The 17948-nt window shown below is 46.4% G+C and overlaps 1 protein-coding gene across 1 annotated transcript in view; it reads right to left on the bottom strand.

Annotated features, from left to right (window-relative positions):
- Positions 1-17948, bottom strand: part of LGR4 (leucine rich repeat containing G protein-coupled receptor 4) — a 347498-nt gene that overhangs the window by 140413 nt on the left and 189137 nt on the right. Inside the window, exon 3 of the mRNA XM_086959479.1 lies at positions 9463-9534. Within this exon, the coding sequence (XP_086815605.1) occupies positions 9463-9534 (72 nt within the window). The remainder of the gene's footprint in view (positions 1-9462; positions 9535-17948) is intronic.

The following is a 17948-nucleotide window of genomic DNA, read 5'->3' as shown; positions in this document are numbered from 1 at the left end:
GGCTATTATAGGGATCTGTGTGTGTCCGCAAATGAATTACAAATAAGCATTAATATAAAGAATTGAAGGACTATACAATTTTCGTGTTTATTGTCTGTTTATACACAGATACTTTTTTTGAGTCCCCAGGCCTTGTACGTAGTAGTGCGCCTTGGGTCTGGATAGCCTGTGTGCCCAAAGCAACTTTTGAGTTCTTTTCGTGTGTTTGTGGACAGTGCACCAAGACGAACACTAACAAGATTAAACGTTTGCATCAAAGTCTGTTATATTCTCAAGAGTGCAGTTACCGGTTAACAAGTTGCATAAAAGTATATTTTTGTCATATGTGAGTAGTGTAAATACACACTGCAGTCCACATATGACATTTACCTTTCCATTCAATAAATGCACCTAAGGCACGATTTACAGTGGGCTTATATGAAAGCTGAATAGCCTAAATAAGGAGTTCCAATGTACAGGGCATTATAAGGGGAGGGGTAGAGGCACTTTACTACTATTTAGAAGTGGAAAAGGGCACTAAATTCTAAACTTTAAAAAATAGGGTTAAAGAAAAAGGCAAAGAAATCCGGGATTACCGTGCAGAAAAATCAGGCTTGCCACAGTAAGGTAAAGGGGTAGATTGTGGATAATACACAAGCAAATTTACAGTGGTAGCCTAAAGAATAGGATTATGGTTCGAGCAAAGTAAAGTTCTAGACTTCGCTAACTATCCCCTTAACCATAGGTTTCTGGTTAGGGGGATAGGAAGTGAACAAGATTGAGCTGATAATGAAGCAAAGACGCCGCTTTTGTAGTATTTTTAGAATAAATTTTAAACTTTTTAAACTGATGAGGTAGTGGTTAATAAGGTAATGCCAGAAGAGACAGCGAAATAGGTCTTATGATGTGTAGAAGACAGACTCCTCTACAGGAAAACCGAGCATCAGCTTGAAGAAATAAGTGAGGAAATAAGTGCTGAGGCCCTAGTCAGGAGGGTGCTGCAGCCAGTACCACTAATTGCCGCTACCAATGACAGAGCTAAAACAACTGCTAAATATCACACTCTTTCAAGTGAGACAATTCAGACTATTCCAGGCTCCCAATGCTATAAGAATTGCTTAGGTGGCAGTTATTAGTACATTTTAAAGGTATATTGAATTAACAAACGACCGCTGTACTCATCTTTAAATTAGGCAAACAGGGCCATCATGTGGCAGGTGTCGACAATTAAATGCGTCACAAGCACTGGAAACTGCTGGCTCAAATTAAGCACAGCAGCCCAGTAAACTAAATTACAGGCTTTTGCTGGGTTAAATTACTATATGGATACCAAAATTAAAGAGCATGTATTTGACATTAAAATGTGTGTATTTTCAGAATGTATGTGCTGGTATTTGGAGAAAAACTGACATTTGCCAAACATATTTAAAGCTGATATTTGAGTGATACAAATCAAATTGTATTGAGGGAACTATTATTAGTGTGGTGCTGGGGCATTGAAGCTATGGCTGTTCTGTATTACCATAGAAACATTCCACATGGACTATGCATTTTTTAAACACTTGACAACCGTGCCTCATGGACAAGGTGATCGCTGCTGGTAACCCTGCAAATGGTGTTCGCCAATGTAATCTTGTCTGATGGGATTCCTTACACATCTCTTATAGCAGCTCGGGATGATTTTCATTCAACATAAGGAGCTTTTATTACAGAAAAGGTTGGACACTCCTGCTCTATCCACTTGACTAATGGGTGCCTCACGGTTCTGTCTCTGGTTTCCTACATTATCGCCTTTACTGTCCATTTTTTCTTCCCATGGCCTAGAGACTTGTTTATGTTGGTAACTATCAAATTTTCTTTTTATTCCCGCCTTTTTCTGACTCTTGTTAGGAATGTGTCTGCTGTTGTCCCTCTGCCAGTCAGGTCTGGATGATTACTCATTTTCTAAAACTCAGTCCCACTAAGAGTGTCCTCTTTTCATTTCTCACCACCTTTCGTCTTTTTTTCTCCTCATGTATTCAGATTTCTAGATCTGCCAGTAACATCTCCTTCATTGTCAACTGTGCTTTAAACTTCGCTCCTCAGATTTCTGCTGTAATTACATCCTGTTAACGTCAGCTCTCCACTAGTTAAAAAATTAAGCCCTCCACTCCTTTTAACTCCCTGTCTTACTCTTGTTCCATATACCTAATTTCTGTTTCCCTGCAGAACTGCCTAAATAGTCTGGCACTCCATTGGAGCCTATTCACAACCCTGCATTAGACTATGTTTCTCTCTTGTATGCCGCTCCTAAAATTCACCTTATCGTTATCATGTGTGCTGACTTCTGTTCGCTTTACGCTGTAAATGTTGCTTTCTTCCACTGGTACCACTTTATTGCTTCTCTCTTTTTAGCTGCCCTGAGCTTGCCTCCTTTCTTCCTCTTGACCTTTTTGCGCTCTTGTGTTACTATTGCTTTGCACTCTCTTGTTCCACAGAACTTGACCAAAAGATGCCAAAATAAGGATATACAGAACATCACCGTTTTTAGGTCGAGCCTAGCCAGCGAGCATGCGGTGGTCTGGAAGACCTGCTGTAAACACTATGGTAGTGTAATCCCGCCTGCCACTTACCAGTTGGTTCACCCCTGCGTCACTCTTCTTTTCTGCCTACTAGCTTATTCACACAGTCCATCGCTCACTTCTGTTAAAGGATGAGGCGCACCGGTCAAGCAGAGTCCCTGAGCTTGCATTCTTTATGTGTTGCTTTGGCAAACGCTTTAGTTTAAAAGTTCCTTTCGACCGCGGCGGCTTCTATATTTAGGCTACTAGTGTCTTCATTGTAGCGCCCGGTCAACACAGATAAGCCTCGCCTACTTCTAGAACAGCACCTCTACTATTTTCATTACATTGTCCTGTTGCTTCAGCAATGTAAGGAAAAAAGACGCAGACTAATGTCATTTAGTTAGCAAACACAACAGGATCTGTGTTATAGCTGTGTTTCTGTTTTTTACAAGCAAAGACAAGTACAGCATTACTTTGTTTTAACAGTTTTAAATTTAAATGTTGGCTGTTTGCAAACCACTATATTTTCACAAAAGTCATAGATGCGAGGAATTGCATTTTTTTTTAAAACAAACATTTTAAGAGAAAGTGTACATTGTGATGAGTGTAGGTATTCAACAGCAATATATGCGCCGGGTTCGCACGTACCAGCGTGTAGCCGGCAGAGTGGTCTTTGTTCCTGATGCCAATTTCCATTCTAGCTCCCAATACCAACGTAGCCTCACATCCAAACTTGACAATCAATCTCCCCCAATTCAACAGTCCTCCATGTTAACATGTATGATAAGGTAGCTATGTTAAAAGATGGATACGGTCTACACATTTGATTAGGTAGTGGATACGGTCTACACATTTGATTAGGCAGTGGTGAACTAACTCAACATGGACAACATTTGCATTTATTTTAGACTATGGAAATCCCAGTATACTATGGGAATCTCTGTATTTTATGTACCGCTAGTGTCTTCAGAGCAAAGCCCTGTGCTGTTTTTTAGGTCTCGCCTGTCGATGCGCATGCGCATCGAGCAAGCGAGACTATGGGGGCTTATCCACTCTTTGCCCAACTTGCAAGGAATCGTGGCGATTCCTTGCAGTGCCCGTGACTTTTAAGCTCAATGCGCATGCGCATTGAGCTTAAAAGCGCGTGCACATGCCCCCAGCCGCCTGCCTTGCCTACTCTCCCGCCCCCTCACTTCTTGATTGCACGGCCGCTAGGCCGTGCCTCCCCTACTCTCCTCCTCCTACTCTCCTCCCCTCGCCGTCTGTTCCCGCACTCCTCCCACACCCCCGCTCCGCCCCCTCCCCTGCCTGCCATGTCGCGTCGCATGGGCTGACCGAAACCACCTGTATGCATATAATTATTATCAGCCATCCAGTATCCTCACACCGCCTACTGCAGCTCCCAAACAACATCCAGCACCATTCTGTGATGGAGTATTCGAAACCAGGACGAATGCGAGTCTGCCTTCTTGTCGCCGCAGCCTACGTATGTCTTCCCTTTCTACCCATCCTCGAGGCCCGACACTTCATTGTCTCCGCCCCTTTCTCAAGTGCTCCTTTCAAACCTCTCATTTACCGAGAGATCGGGACCTCGAGGTGCCTCCAGTCTGCCGCTTCCCTCGCTGCTCCTGGCTCACACCCCCGTGCACGCGCTGCTTCCACAGCGCTAGGCCTCGTCTGATTCTCTCCCAGGAATTTCTGAACTAATTTACTGTTTTTGTCTCCGCCACCTCTGCTGGCGGCTGCTCCAGGAATTCACTGCCAATTTTGTGAAAAACATATTTTCTTTTTCCATATCTATTTTATTTACTTGGGCCGTGGTTCATCATCACATTAACTATCATGGGATCGAGCCGAATGCATATTCTGAACATGCCACGAGGAAGCCATTAAACGGATTCATATGCTCGTTTTGCACCATAAAAAGGCATCGCTCTGCTGCACTGTTCTCGTTTTAAAACATGCCTTATTCAAGGCACTTGTCCCGATAATTTGGGCTCATTACGATCAGAATACAAAGCGCAAAAACAGATATAAAATGTGTGTTGACTTTTATCATGAGCCTATTTAGGTTTTACTTCAGAGGTACTGTTTATGCGAACATTTTTCTAAATGTGGTATTGGCATAGGAACATTTTTTTTCTCCAGAAAAAGCATCAGCACATTTTCTCCATTTTCTACCAGTAAAATGATAACTGCACCATGCTCTCGATTAATTTATTGGGCTTTGTGTTAACCGTGGGGTCTGAATAAACCCTTTCAGTGGTGACACCTGTGATAGGCCCACTCGCTCTCATTGTTGCCCTAATGCTGTTCCCGCACTCCTCCCATACCCCCGCTCCGCCCCCTCCCCTGCCTGCCATGTCGCGTCGCATTTCTCCTCCCCCCTCCCCCCAGCCGCCTGCCTTGCCTACTCTCCCGCCCCCTCACTTCTTGATTGCACGGCCTAGTCCCCTACTCTCCTCCTCCTACTCTCCTCCCCGTCTGTTCCCGCACTCCTCCCACACCCCCGCTCCGCCCCCTCCCCTGCCTGCCATGTCGCGTCGCATTTCTCCTCCCCCCTCCCCCCAGCCGCCTGCCTTGCCTTGCTCTTCATTCAATGCTATTTGTAAGGAAGACTGATTCCTATTACCCACATGCTAAAATGTTCCCATTTAAGCAGATCGGGGTGGATAGGTGTGGCTATGGGTCAGAAATGTGTTTTTGTCGAGCTCAGGGTGATTCTTTGATGACTCCTCGTTATTAGGATCCGTTGACAGTTCAAGTTACCAAGCTGTCATCCTCCCACTGTTTTCCTAGGTAAACATAGTGCATCTTACAAAAGTAACTTTACACGTTAAGGAGTTCTTATTATACTGTTTCATTGTTTTAGTACTTCCGATTTCTGTTCCGATTTGCTTTTGCCGATTACAGCCACATAGTATCTTATCTGTAAGTGAAGTCGACGCCGCAATCTTCCAGCTGTCGTGTAGAACCCAAATTCATGCACAGTCCCCCTGTAGAGCTGAAAATGAATCGGCATAATGTAGTAACAGCTTGCACATTAGAGACTGGAGGAGATTTGTAGAACCTCGACAGTTTCACTGCAATATACTATTGGTCAGCTGCAATTGTCAAGTGTCCAATGCAGGAGTTCCGAGTAAGCGCAATTGCCGCCAGTCTCTAGTCCTATTAGGTAGACACATAGAACAGAGTTCTGTTTACAACTGAGTGTTTCTCTGTTTTCGAACATACATACACACCATTGAAACAGCTACACACTTAGACATGTATTTCTTGTTTCGGCAATTCCTATTAAAGTAAAGGAGGGCCAAACCACTCCAAATCTGCGCGTTAATATTACACCCGTTTTTCTCGATATGAGTTTCAATGAAGTGAAACCGAGGTACGTCGAAAGGGGCACTGTGCTGCGCGACATTTATTTGAGAGTCCAGTTATTTGTATTGTCGGTGCCAGTCATACCTCTGTTTAGCCCATGTTCACGCTCTGCTAATTTTAGATGGATAGGGCAATAGAGACATAATTGAAAAGTCGTATTTTGCCCCAGATCACGCACTAGAATCAATTGGGCTCAACTGTCTGGTTCGCATCATGACGCACAGAAGGTTTTTAGGCAAACTTTAGAGCCCACCGTTATCAAACTGGGGCCTTTACCAAATAATAGCAGGTAAATGCCATGAGGTTTGTCAGTGTGCCATATTTAATAATGAACGCGTAAGGTCATTTTTTTTCAGTAAACCACCCTCACCCTCACTCACCCTCAACCCCTCACCCTCACTCACCCTCAACCCCTCACCCTCAACCCCTCACCCTCACTCACCCTCAACCCCTCACCCTCACTCACCCTCAACCCCTCACCCACCCTCAACCCCTCACTCACCCTCACACTCACTCACCCTCACTCACCCTCACCCTCACTCACCCTCACTCACCCTCACCCTCACCCTCCCTCACTCACCCTCAACCCCTCACTCACCCTCACCCACCCTCACTCACACTCACCCTCACTCACACTCACTCACCCTCACCCTCACCCTCCCTCACTCACCCTCAACCCCTCACTCACCCTCACCCTCACTCACCCTCAACACCTCACCCTCAACCCCTCACCCACCCTCACCCTCACCCTCACTCACCCTCAACCCCTCACCCTCAACCCCTCACCCTCACTCACCCTCAACCTCACCCTCACCCTCACCCACCCTCAACCCCTCACCCTCACACAGTGCAATAGGTCTCAGACCATTTCAGTTAGAGCTTTAAGAAATGTTTATGGCTTTTTTTATTTGTAATTCTTTAGCATTGGCTACAGGAAACAAAAATGCTAAACATTTACAAAAAAAACCCATAAACAATTCTAAAAGCACTAACTCTAATGGTGCGAGACCTATTGCATTTCCAATGCTTGTTGCTTGCCCCGTCGTTTTGCTCTTTCCGATTGACTAGGCCTGTCTGAGTGCAATGCTTATATAAGATACACTAAGATACTTTTCTCAGAGGAAGTGTGTGCACGTTTATCCGTGCAGCACATGGCGTTTCTTATATTGTTTTCATCTGGCTAAAGTGCTTTACTAAAAAGTAGCAGAGGTAGAATATTCCACATTATATTTAAGCCTCATGCCAAAGAGTTGGTGCTCTAAATAAAAACACCAAAATCTCTATGGAGGCGTGGTGAATAAGGCTTTAAGTTCAAGAATAATGTGAAAAAAGAGTCAAGCGTCAAATGCTTTTTTGCTTGTGGTGGACTATGCATCACATCCATTCCACTCGTATGTAGGAGTTGTGTGAGACAGTTCACAGAGCGCTTTTAGCAATCAATGGATAATGCTGAATATAAAATGGTGCACTCTCTGGTGCTGTGGAAGAAATGTTGCATCTTTTCAAAGTCTCTGTCCTCCAACCACACCCACCTGTTAGGCCTCTCATACTCTAGACTCCGAAAAAGACAATATCTGTGGGGCCTCTGGCATAGTTAGCACAAGAGGCATTACCTGAACTGCTGGACCCCGCGAGATGACTGCACTTCAGATGTCCCCGCTCCCGTCTCCTGCTTTAGGCACAGAGCAGACTCATCATCAGCACTTCTCCAAGGAGAGACCTGGTTGTGTGTAAGTGCAATGTCTGGCATTGCACTGCTCAAAAAGAGCAAATAGCTGCAAAAGTTTTTACGTTCAGATAATGATTTTTCGGAAAGCATGAAAACCTGTAAATCTGCCAGTGAACAGGGCAATGTTTTGTTGAGCTCCTCGCAACTTCCTGTTGGGTATTGGCACCTCCGCTTAGTGGTGCTGTGGTAATTACAAGATGAAGAGTTTCTTTAATAGAAACAGGCACATTTTCATGGCCAATGCTCCAATTCTGGGAGCTGGGTATTTAATTCAGAGGATAACCTGAGCACTTACTCCGCGTCGAAAACACTAAGGAATGAGCGTTTTCTTTCTTGCCATTCTGTTTCCACCAGTGAAAGCCCTCTAGCAGTTTACGGCCCACAGGCTCCGGATCATTTCCCTCAGATTCATAAAGCCCATCCCTTGCTAACTCGGTCAAGCTGAGTTGAGGGGGGCCACCCCCCTTATGATTAGTGATCGATACCTGGTGCTTAGAAACATTTTCCCGCAATTTCCACTCCCGGGGGATATATATTATCACACGGACAGAAAATAAAGGAAGCGTGAGTCTACACCAGAAAAACCGAAAACTTAGTTTTCCAGCCACAGGTACTGTGTTCTGAATTTGTTCTGCTCCAGTTTGAGGAAACATGAAATGCTTGGATGCGCCTTTTAAGCACTTTATGACTAATGCTGCTTGAGAAACATATGCTATTTTAATTAGAAGAATGTTGTTTGAATACAACTTTTTATGCACAGAATGACAGATCGCCTATACACTCTGAAGCTCATCCTCTAGAATATGTACGTTTTTAAGCTACATGTGAAAAGTTTATTATAAATAGTAAACTGTGTTGCTATTTACAAAGCGTTATTTGCACCAGAATTTCATATTTTGAGAATTCACAATAATATTAGTATCACTCCCAATTCAATGGAAGGAGTTTATATTTCTTGCTCCTGTTAAGCTGTGGTGCCTGTTCCGACTACTGTGTGCCGTTTATTTCATCACGGCGCCCGCTCCAGGAGCTGCAACGTGCATAACTTTTAATGACATGGGTGCCGCAGCTTCATGTTTCAGCAGGGTGCCCGCTTTTATGTTTCTTGTTTTTTATGTGTCCATTAGTCTTGAAACCAAAACACATGGGTAAAAGACATTATGATTTACAACGCCAATAGCTCTAACTCTCGCAAATGCTTGTTAATATTGGCATAACCCCTTGTCCAACTTTCCTTTCCTATTTCTTCCTTTCCAGGTTTTATGAGTACCTCAACAATTGTTTCTTTTGATATCTGTATTATCTTTTTTAGATTTAGAAAGCTGAGAAGTTAACATTTCATAGTAATTTATTGCATGGCCCTAATTTGATTTATTTATACTTTTTTTAATGTATTGTATATAAACTGACAGATACTTCTCAATAAAAATATACCCCAAAAATATACATGTATATATTGACATAACACATCGAATTAAGCGGTGGTTTTGTGGAGAAGATTAAGATGAGTGTACGCCAGACATTCTTTGGCCCAGACGGACCAAACTACACACAAGGATCAAAAGGTTACTTTCAGGAACATGAAAGAAAACAATTAAAGGTTACTTTGAGGATCATAACAAAGCTCAGCGAAATTGGAGTATCTGGTTAGTAGGTAATATATTATGTTAAATGAGTCCACATTGTAAAGTTCAGAGTGACTATACAAAAAAAACATTTTTAACCTTTCAATACTACTGAAACAAAATGTCTGCTAAAGTCTTAGAGCAGAAATATGCTGACTCCGCAGACGGGGTACAGTTAGCTGGGAATCTCTAAATGATCATTACTTACAGAACTTTGAGCTCTTTCAGACCAGACAGGGCCTTCGGGTGGATGAAAGCCAGGTCATTGCCAGCCAGCCGCCTGGAAAAAATTGAAATAATAGTTGAGACTCCTAAAAAGAACTCCCCATCAACAGCAGAAACAATCAAAGCATTCAAAGTAACAACTAATTGTTTGTGAGAGCTCAACTGCACTTCTCATGACGACACAGAAAGTAAATGCTATAAAAGACATTTTTACATTTAAGGGGTTTAAACTCCTGAAATATTTTTAATGTATGGCTCTAAGAATATATGTCACTCTGTAGATTCACAGATTCCGTTGACGGCAACGGGAAAAATGTCAGCTTTGTGCATATTTAATTACAAAAAATAAAGACTTTGTGTTACTTTGTTTCACCAGTGAGAAATACAGGGTTAACGGATTCGGCTCGAAAGAGGCGTGTTAAAGATTAGACTGCAAAACGTCAACATTATCGGCGCCATCTTGCCCCTTTTCCAAGCCCATTCGTGCGCGTAAGCGGCAGCCATTTTTAGCACCATGGCCTCCCTGCCCCTCACTAATAGCCAGCGCGTCTCTCTCTCTCTTAACCTCGCAAGCATTCCCCCGCACGCTGACAACCCCCGCTCTCTCATGCCTCGGGTCATAAACCCCTCTTCAGCGCAGCTTCACCACGGAATCCCATCCTGTTCCCAGCGCGACACCTCCCCTCATTCCTTTCATGGCCTCAGATCCTTCTGATACAAACCCCTTTTTTCCTGTGCCCCCGTTTGTCTTCCCTGTTCCCAGGCCGCCACCTGGCTCTGCGGATACTGTTTATTACCCCGTACAGTAGGAAGCTTCCCCTCTCCATCAAAAGACCCCCGAACCGATCAAAGCCCCCACCCCATGAGATCCGATCAACCCCATGCATTCCGTGAATCGGCGGAATGCCCTGCTGTGCGACGACCATCACCTGTTGTGACCAGGGTGGGGAATCCAACTGTAAATGTGTGTGGGAACGGGTCTGAAGGGGAGATTCCGAGGATGTTCTTTCAAGTTCTAAAGTATTGCGAGAATGTGTTATGTGCAATAAAGGTCGTAAACCCTAGTATAAGAGGCCAGGCCTCAGAGATGTGGTTAGAGCACCTCGTGACGATACTTGCTGTCTGAATTGATGTGTTCTCCTCCGGAGAGAATAAAATCCTCGTTTCCCGCCTTCCAGTCTCCAGCGCCTGCTTCTTCATTGATTAATATTGGTGGGTCATAGAGGCGATACTGCCGGGCAACATAAAAGGGTCTTTGGTTACCGGTTGTCTTTGGAACCCTTTTTAACAATTGGCGTCCCAAACGTGGGGCCCATCAGCGACTCGTGGATCCAGTGGGAGAGGTCCCGACGACAGAGTGAACGACTGCAACGATCGGAAGGTACCCTGTCCGATAGACCCTCGTCTGACAGCCGATCATCCGAACTTCACTGGTTCCGAACAGACCTCTCTCGAGTGATCTGCGGTCCTGACTGGGAACCATCAGGAGTGCCACGAGAAGTACGAAGAGAAGAGGACGATCGGGCGCTGGATTCGGAAGACGAGAAACTGTCCATGCGGTCCGGGTAAGGTCGTGTAAACACGACGAAATTGCGATAGTGATAGATAATAGGAAGTGATTGATAATTGTTGAGAAAATACTAGTATTACTTTTTGTTAATTTATTGGAGATTCACTGTCTACAAACGGAGAAACAACAGGCTCTCCCTTTATAAACAGCGAAGGATAGGTACGCACCCGTCGGACCTATCTTTCTCCCCCACTGAACAATTGCCCCTTCCCCCTATTGATTAACTGTTATAGATTGTTTTCTGGAGATTCTCTGTCTGCAAACAGGGAAAAATAGGTCCCCTCTTTGCAGATAGTGAAAGGGTAGGTGACGCGAACTTTTGCGAGCCTACTTATTCTCCCCATTGACCATATTGATTTTTTATTTTTGACCTAACATTGATTGATCGCTCAGAATTGGTTCATGAGGTATTCACTACGTGCAAACAACGTAGAATAGAAATATTCTGTCTAGTCTTTGCGCGCAGTGATAAGACAGGTAGTGCTGACTATTATCCCATTGTGATCCGTCATGCCTGTCTTCTCCCCACTGGTTAGTAGCCTGTTTAGCCCGGACCGCTTATTAGAGATGAACCATCCGGTTCCGCTGGAAGGTACCCCTAATAAGGACATGTTCACAAAGCATGGATTAGTCGCTATAGCCTATAGCCAGCTGTGGCATAAATATACAAAAAAAGGATCGAGAAAGTCAGTGGCCACTGATAGGATCCTTCGAAAACGATAGAATAATCGCACTAGAAACAGCCCTTGGTAAAAACAAGACGACGTCCACTATGCTTGACAGCTTCGGCATGTGGCGAAAAGAGGCCGAACAACGCAAAAAGAGAACTGAGAGTAGGTTGGAAAAAGAGCTGCGGAAAGCAGCCCACCTAGCGGCTCAGAAACTAGAGAAAGAGATAAAAGAAAGAGAGGATACCAAACAGAAGCTAGAAATAGAAACATCAAGCCAGTGTCTGGTTAGAACCCCCTCCGCGCTCTACCCCGAATTACACTCAAAACAGCGAACCAACGATGATCTGCTGCTAGGTCCTCCGATCATCCACATGCCCCCTCCATATGCCCCTTCCCAACCCTTAGCCCAACACCCACTATCCCCAGGTACCAACGAGAGTAGCCCCACGGCTTCAGCCCCCATGGCCTCCGTGCCGGCTGAACTCCTCGTATTAGATGTTACGCAAACAACAACGCCGGGCGACCCAGAAGCCCGAAGGGTTGGTCCTGTTAGAGCATATAGACTAAATAAACATGAACGAGCAGGGGTTGACAAGATAGCAAAGATACTGGTAGAGAAGAGGGAGGATGAAGAGTCCGTCACGGATGTGTTTAATTCTTATACTGGGAGTCACAGACGACACTTTACTGTACAACTGTGTTACCACGTCTTAAATGCATACGAGGACCGATATCAAGAAAAAGGTCCACAGAGCCTAACGACTCTGTATCGGAAGGTTGATATCGGGGATGAGAGTGAGAGTGATGTGACGGACCTCCTTACGCGTACGCTTAAGGTTCTCCGCCACCTCACTGAACAAAAATCAAAATTCGAATCCACTACATCTGTAGCAACCGACCCACAAACTGAACGACCTAACACTATGATGCCGATACGAGAGGCTGCCCCTTACTGGGTTCCTCCACGAGGTGAAGGGACTCACGATGACGCAAATAACAAAGATGCAAAGGGAAGGGTAGTATACAATTGGGTCTACCAACCATGGGACCGGCAAGAGATTTTGACCTTCCGGAAATCTCTGCCTGACCTACGTAAAAACCCCACTGCCTTCTATACTGAGTTGGGTACGGCCCTAGGTTCGACGATTATGACTCTAGCTGACATCGACTTGTTTTTCGGGTTATGTCTACCAGCTGATGTGTGGAAGCAAATCCGGAAAGTCGACCACTCTGAGCTGTTTGGACATAACTGGTCACAACTTGATGGCATAGACAGACAACGAGAACCCGGACAAAAGCCTTTAAAAGCCATTTTAGACCTCCCGGATAAAATCGTGCAGAAATTAAAAACCCTGATCCCAGAAAAGAAAGTGGACTGGTCGATAGTAACGGCTTGTCGCCAGAAACCTCAGGAGGATGTATCGGAATACTTCTCCCGGTTTGAAACGGTGTTCTCCGATTACAGCGGCCAGGACCTGACCACTGCAACCGGACACCATCTGTTTGTCCAGAATTACGTTAAGGGCTTATCACCGGAGGTCTCGCAGAAACTGCAGGCCAGTGAAAGTAGTTGGGCAGCCTCCAAACCTACGGCTATCCTCCAGATGGCCCAATATTATGAACATCAGAAAAACGAAAACGATAGAACCACAGAGAGGAAGAAGAAAGAATTAAAAGAGAGGGTGATGATAGCTCAACTGCAAGGGGTGACTCTGGGACGAGACCAATACCGAGGAAACCATCAGATGAATGTCCCTAAAACGGCACCTCCCAAAGACCGTGCTTCAACTCCCCACATTGGACGTACAGACATTAGAGAGGACCAGTGTGCTTTCTGTAAAGGATCGGGCCACTGGAAATCTCAGTGCCCGGTTCTTTTGGAACTCACCAGAAATAGAGATCCTAGAGATTCAGCAAACGAACCAAGAAATAGGGGACCACAGCGAGGGCCCCCAAACAACGCAACTAATGATAGATCCAGTAGACCAAACACATTTGATCGACCCCGACAGAACCAATGCCAGCAATCTGACTACGATGACGTTCATGACTTTGCATAGGACTGCCTAGGGCAAGGGAGGGATCCAGTCGAGCTCCATGTTGACCAGCAAGGCCCTTATGTCACTGCTAAGGTCTTGGGTACAAAGTCACCATTCCTGGTAGACACTGGCGCAACACGTAGTGCGTTATCTAAACGACTGATTCCAAGGGCACCCTTGTCTGGCTTACTAATAACATCGACAGGTTTCGATGGGACGCCCTCCACTAACCCTTTGTCCGCCCCAATCCTCTTTGACTTAGAAAGCAACACCACTGACACCACGTTTTTGCTCTCCTCCAATAGCCCTGACGCAATTATGGGACTCGACTTATTGAAACACTTCCGAGCAACGATTAGATGTTCTCAAGATGGAGTCCGAGTTTTCCTTTACGACAATCCTGTTCTGCTTAGACATTGCCCCCCCAGACACATGTTTTCCATCACCGACGCTGACACTTCCCTGCTTGACACTCTGCCTCCGTATCTGTGGGCCAAAACGGATTCGGATGTAGGGCGCATGATGATTGACCCAGTGCACATCACTGTTCGACCGGATGCAACACTCCCAAAACTTCCACAATATCGGATATCGCCCGAAGGCGAGAAGGCATTGGTAGAAATCATCCAATCACTGATAGACGCAGGAGTGGTAGAGGAAGTAGTTAGCAACGTTTGCAACAGCCCAATCTTGCCCATCATTAAGAAACAGGGAGAAGGAGATGAGAAAGCATACCGCTTCATCATTGACCTTCGAGAGATCAACAAAGTGGTGGTACCCCAGTACCCTGTGGTCTCGGACATTACCACCATCTTGACTTTGATTCCCTCCACTGCCACCACCTTCACTGTCATTGACCTCAAAAACGCATTCTTTTCCATCCCCATCCACCCAGACAGCCGATATCTCTTCGGTTTCACCCTAAAAGCCCGCTCATATAGGTTCTGCCGAGCACCCCAGGGCTACACAGAAAGCCCTAGCATCTACAGCCAGGCCCTCAAGAGACAACTGGATCAAGTCCAGTTACCCGATGGAGTGGTATTAGTACAATATGTCGATGACATCCTCTTGGCAGCCGACACCACTCCATTAGCTGTCACAGCCACCATTCAACTCCTGCATTTCCTTGCAGAAAATGGCCACAAGGTCTCTAAGAAGAAGTTGCAATTCTGCCAACCCCAGGTCACTTACCTAGGCCACCTTTTGTCCAAAGACGGAAGGAAACTGACTCCTGGCCGGATCCAAGCCATTCTCGACACCCCCGTCCCTAAGACCCAGAAACAGGTCCGCTCCCTACTAGGCCTCACCTCCTTCTGCCGACAGTGGTTGCCCAACTTTAGTCTTGTAGTAAAACCACTGCTTTCATTGTTAGCAAAGGACATCCCTCTCCCACTCCCTTGGACCCCTGAGTGTCAGGCTTCTTTCATGCAACTACGAGATGCCCTCTGCTCGGCCCCTGTGTTGGGTACCCCCGACTACACAAAGCCCTTCTCCCTTTACACCCATGAAAAGGGGGGGTGCGCTTTATCTGTCCTGACCCAGTCCATCGGCTCAAAGCAACGACCATGCGCTTACTTCTCAGCCACTCTTGACCCTGTAGCCAGAGCCCTGCCTGCTTGCCTTCGAGCCGTAGCTGCTGCTGCGATCTCTATCCGACAGAGTGAGGGGATCGTGCTCTCGAATTCCCTCACAGTACTGGTACCCCATGCAGTTGACACCCTCCTAAACCAAACCAAAACGCAACACCTGACGAGTGCACGACTGACAGGATACGAACTGACTCTGCTCGCACCCCACATCACTCTGAAGAGATGCACCACACTGAACCCAGCAACCCTGCTGCCCTTACCAGAAAACGATCCTAATGCGCACCCTGTACATGACTGTGTGACCCTCACAGACGAACAGACTAGAAGTAGGGTTGACCTCAGAGACACGGCTTTCCCCGACCCCGACGGAGAGCTGTGGGTGGACGGTTCTTGCATCAAACTCCCCGATGGCACCACTTCAGCTGCCTATGCAGTCACCACAGCTCGAACTGTAGTCGAGACAGCCCGCATAGCGCAACGATCTGCCCAGGCAGCGGAACTGATTGCCCTGACACGAGCCTGTATCCTAGCAACAGGAACCACAGCAAACATTTACACCGACAGCCAGTATGCCTTCGGGGTGGTTCACCATTTTGGGCTCCTTTGGAGGGAGAGGGGATTCTTGACCTCACACGGCACCCCCATTTTGCACGGGGACCTAGTCTCCGCCTTGATCGAAGCCGTCCTTCTCCCCAAAAAGCTTGCAGTCATCAAATGCCAGGCACACAAAAAGGTGACAGACATTATTGGACAGGGAAATGCACTAGCCGACCTCACTGCCCGAGCGACAGCTGAAAATAGGACGACAACACGCATGTACGTGACCAGGTCACAAGCAGAAAAATGGTCTGACGCTAGGGACACTATCAGAGACATTCAAATGGCTAGCACACAACACGAACTGGCTGAATGGACACGGGTGGGATTGAAAGATGAAGAAGGCTGCTGGCGGACAAAAGACACAAACAAATGGTTGTTACCTGACTCATACCTGATTCCCATACTGACTATGGCACATTCCCCTGCCCACATAGGATCAGCCCCCATGATTGAACTTGTCTCCAGAGTTTGGCACAATGATAAGATCACAGAGTCCGCCAAACGCCTGGTCCAACAATGTTTGATATGCCTACAACACAACCCCGGGAAAGGAACTGTAGTACCCCGGGGAGGGTTCGGGGTCCCGAATCACCCATTTGAAGTCCTGCAGATGGACTACATCCAACTAGACAGATGTCAAGGCCTGAAATATGTACTTGTGGTGGTATGCGCATTTAGCAAATGGGTGGAAGCATATCCAACCCGTGACAACACTGCTATGGCCACAGCAAAAGTACTGTTAAAGGAGTTTTTCCCCCGTTACGGCCTTTGTCGAATTTTGTGGAGCGACAATGGCCCCCACTTCGTAGCCGAAGTTATCCAACTCATTTTGAAGGGGTTGGGTGTAAAACAAAAGTTCCACGCAGTCTTCCACCCCCAATCTGCTGGACTAGTTGAACGACATAACGCCACACTGAAACTAAAATTGGCCAAAATAGTGGCTACCACAGGACTGAAATGGCCAGACGCACTCCCCCTGGCGTTGCTTTCAATGCGTTCCACCCCCACCAAACACCACTTAACGCCATACGAGGTTGTTTTCGGCCGACCTATGAATGTCTGGTCTGCGCCGAAACCAACTTCCATTCATGACGTCCCGGACGTCCTAATGTCTGATTACTTATGTCAGTTGACTAAAACGCTGTCTGTTATCCATCAACAGGTGCTGCATGCCATCCCTGACACTTCCAGGGGTCCCGGACACACCATTCAGCCTGGGGATTTCGTCCTAATCCGGAATTTTCAGCGTGCCAAGAGTCTGGAACCCCGGTGGACGGGCCCCTGGCAAGTCCTCATCACCACCCGAACAGCACTACGGGTGGAGGGAAAACGCAACTGGCTGCATGCACACCACTGTAAGAAGATCTCCCCGACCCTGACCTCGACCGAAAACATCGACAACCAAGAAGAGCTCCTGAACAAGGACCGACCATCACTAACCTGCTATCCTGATACCGACACACTTGAACTTTCAAAATTCTCTGATCCCACAGTGCCATCGAAAGAAGGGTATTTCCTGCGTCGAAAGGAGGGAGTCTCGGCTAAGTAGACCACGGACTGAGTTAAATCTCAGAACGGTGACCTAAACACTACCAAGGGTTACCCGGAGAGAAGCAAAACAAAGTCTGTGGTTCTGCCCGCTACCGAGCCCCTTGAAGATGATGGAAGCGCCAGATAAGAAGATGATGGAAGCGCCAAATAAGAAGATGATGAAGGAAACAGGAAATACCCACCGCAGAAACCCAAAGGCAGACAGACTCCATAGCCCAAAGACTATTGCGCTCTTCATCACAATCCTCTTCTGCTTTCTCCTCATGACCACACTTTGGATTGTGGAAGAAAATGCACCTGCTCACGAAACATTCCTGACCACTGTCCAGCCTACCACCATGAAGGAACATTATCTGATTTCGCTCTCTCCCCAACTCAGAGAGAGGCGAAAGGAATTTTGGAATAACTCCTTCGTGCAACTACTTCACCAGCACAACCTTGCCACCAAT

This window comes from Lissotriton vulgaris, chromosome 2_2 (genome assembly GCF_964263255.1).
Source record: "Lissotriton vulgaris chromosome 2_2, aLisVul1.2, whole genome shotgun sequence".
NCBI lineage: Eukaryota > Metazoa > Chordata > Amphibia > Caudata > Salamandridae > Lissotriton > Lissotriton vulgaris.
Note: the sequence above shows the minus strand (reverse complement) of the source record. Positions and strands in the feature narration are given on the sequence as shown.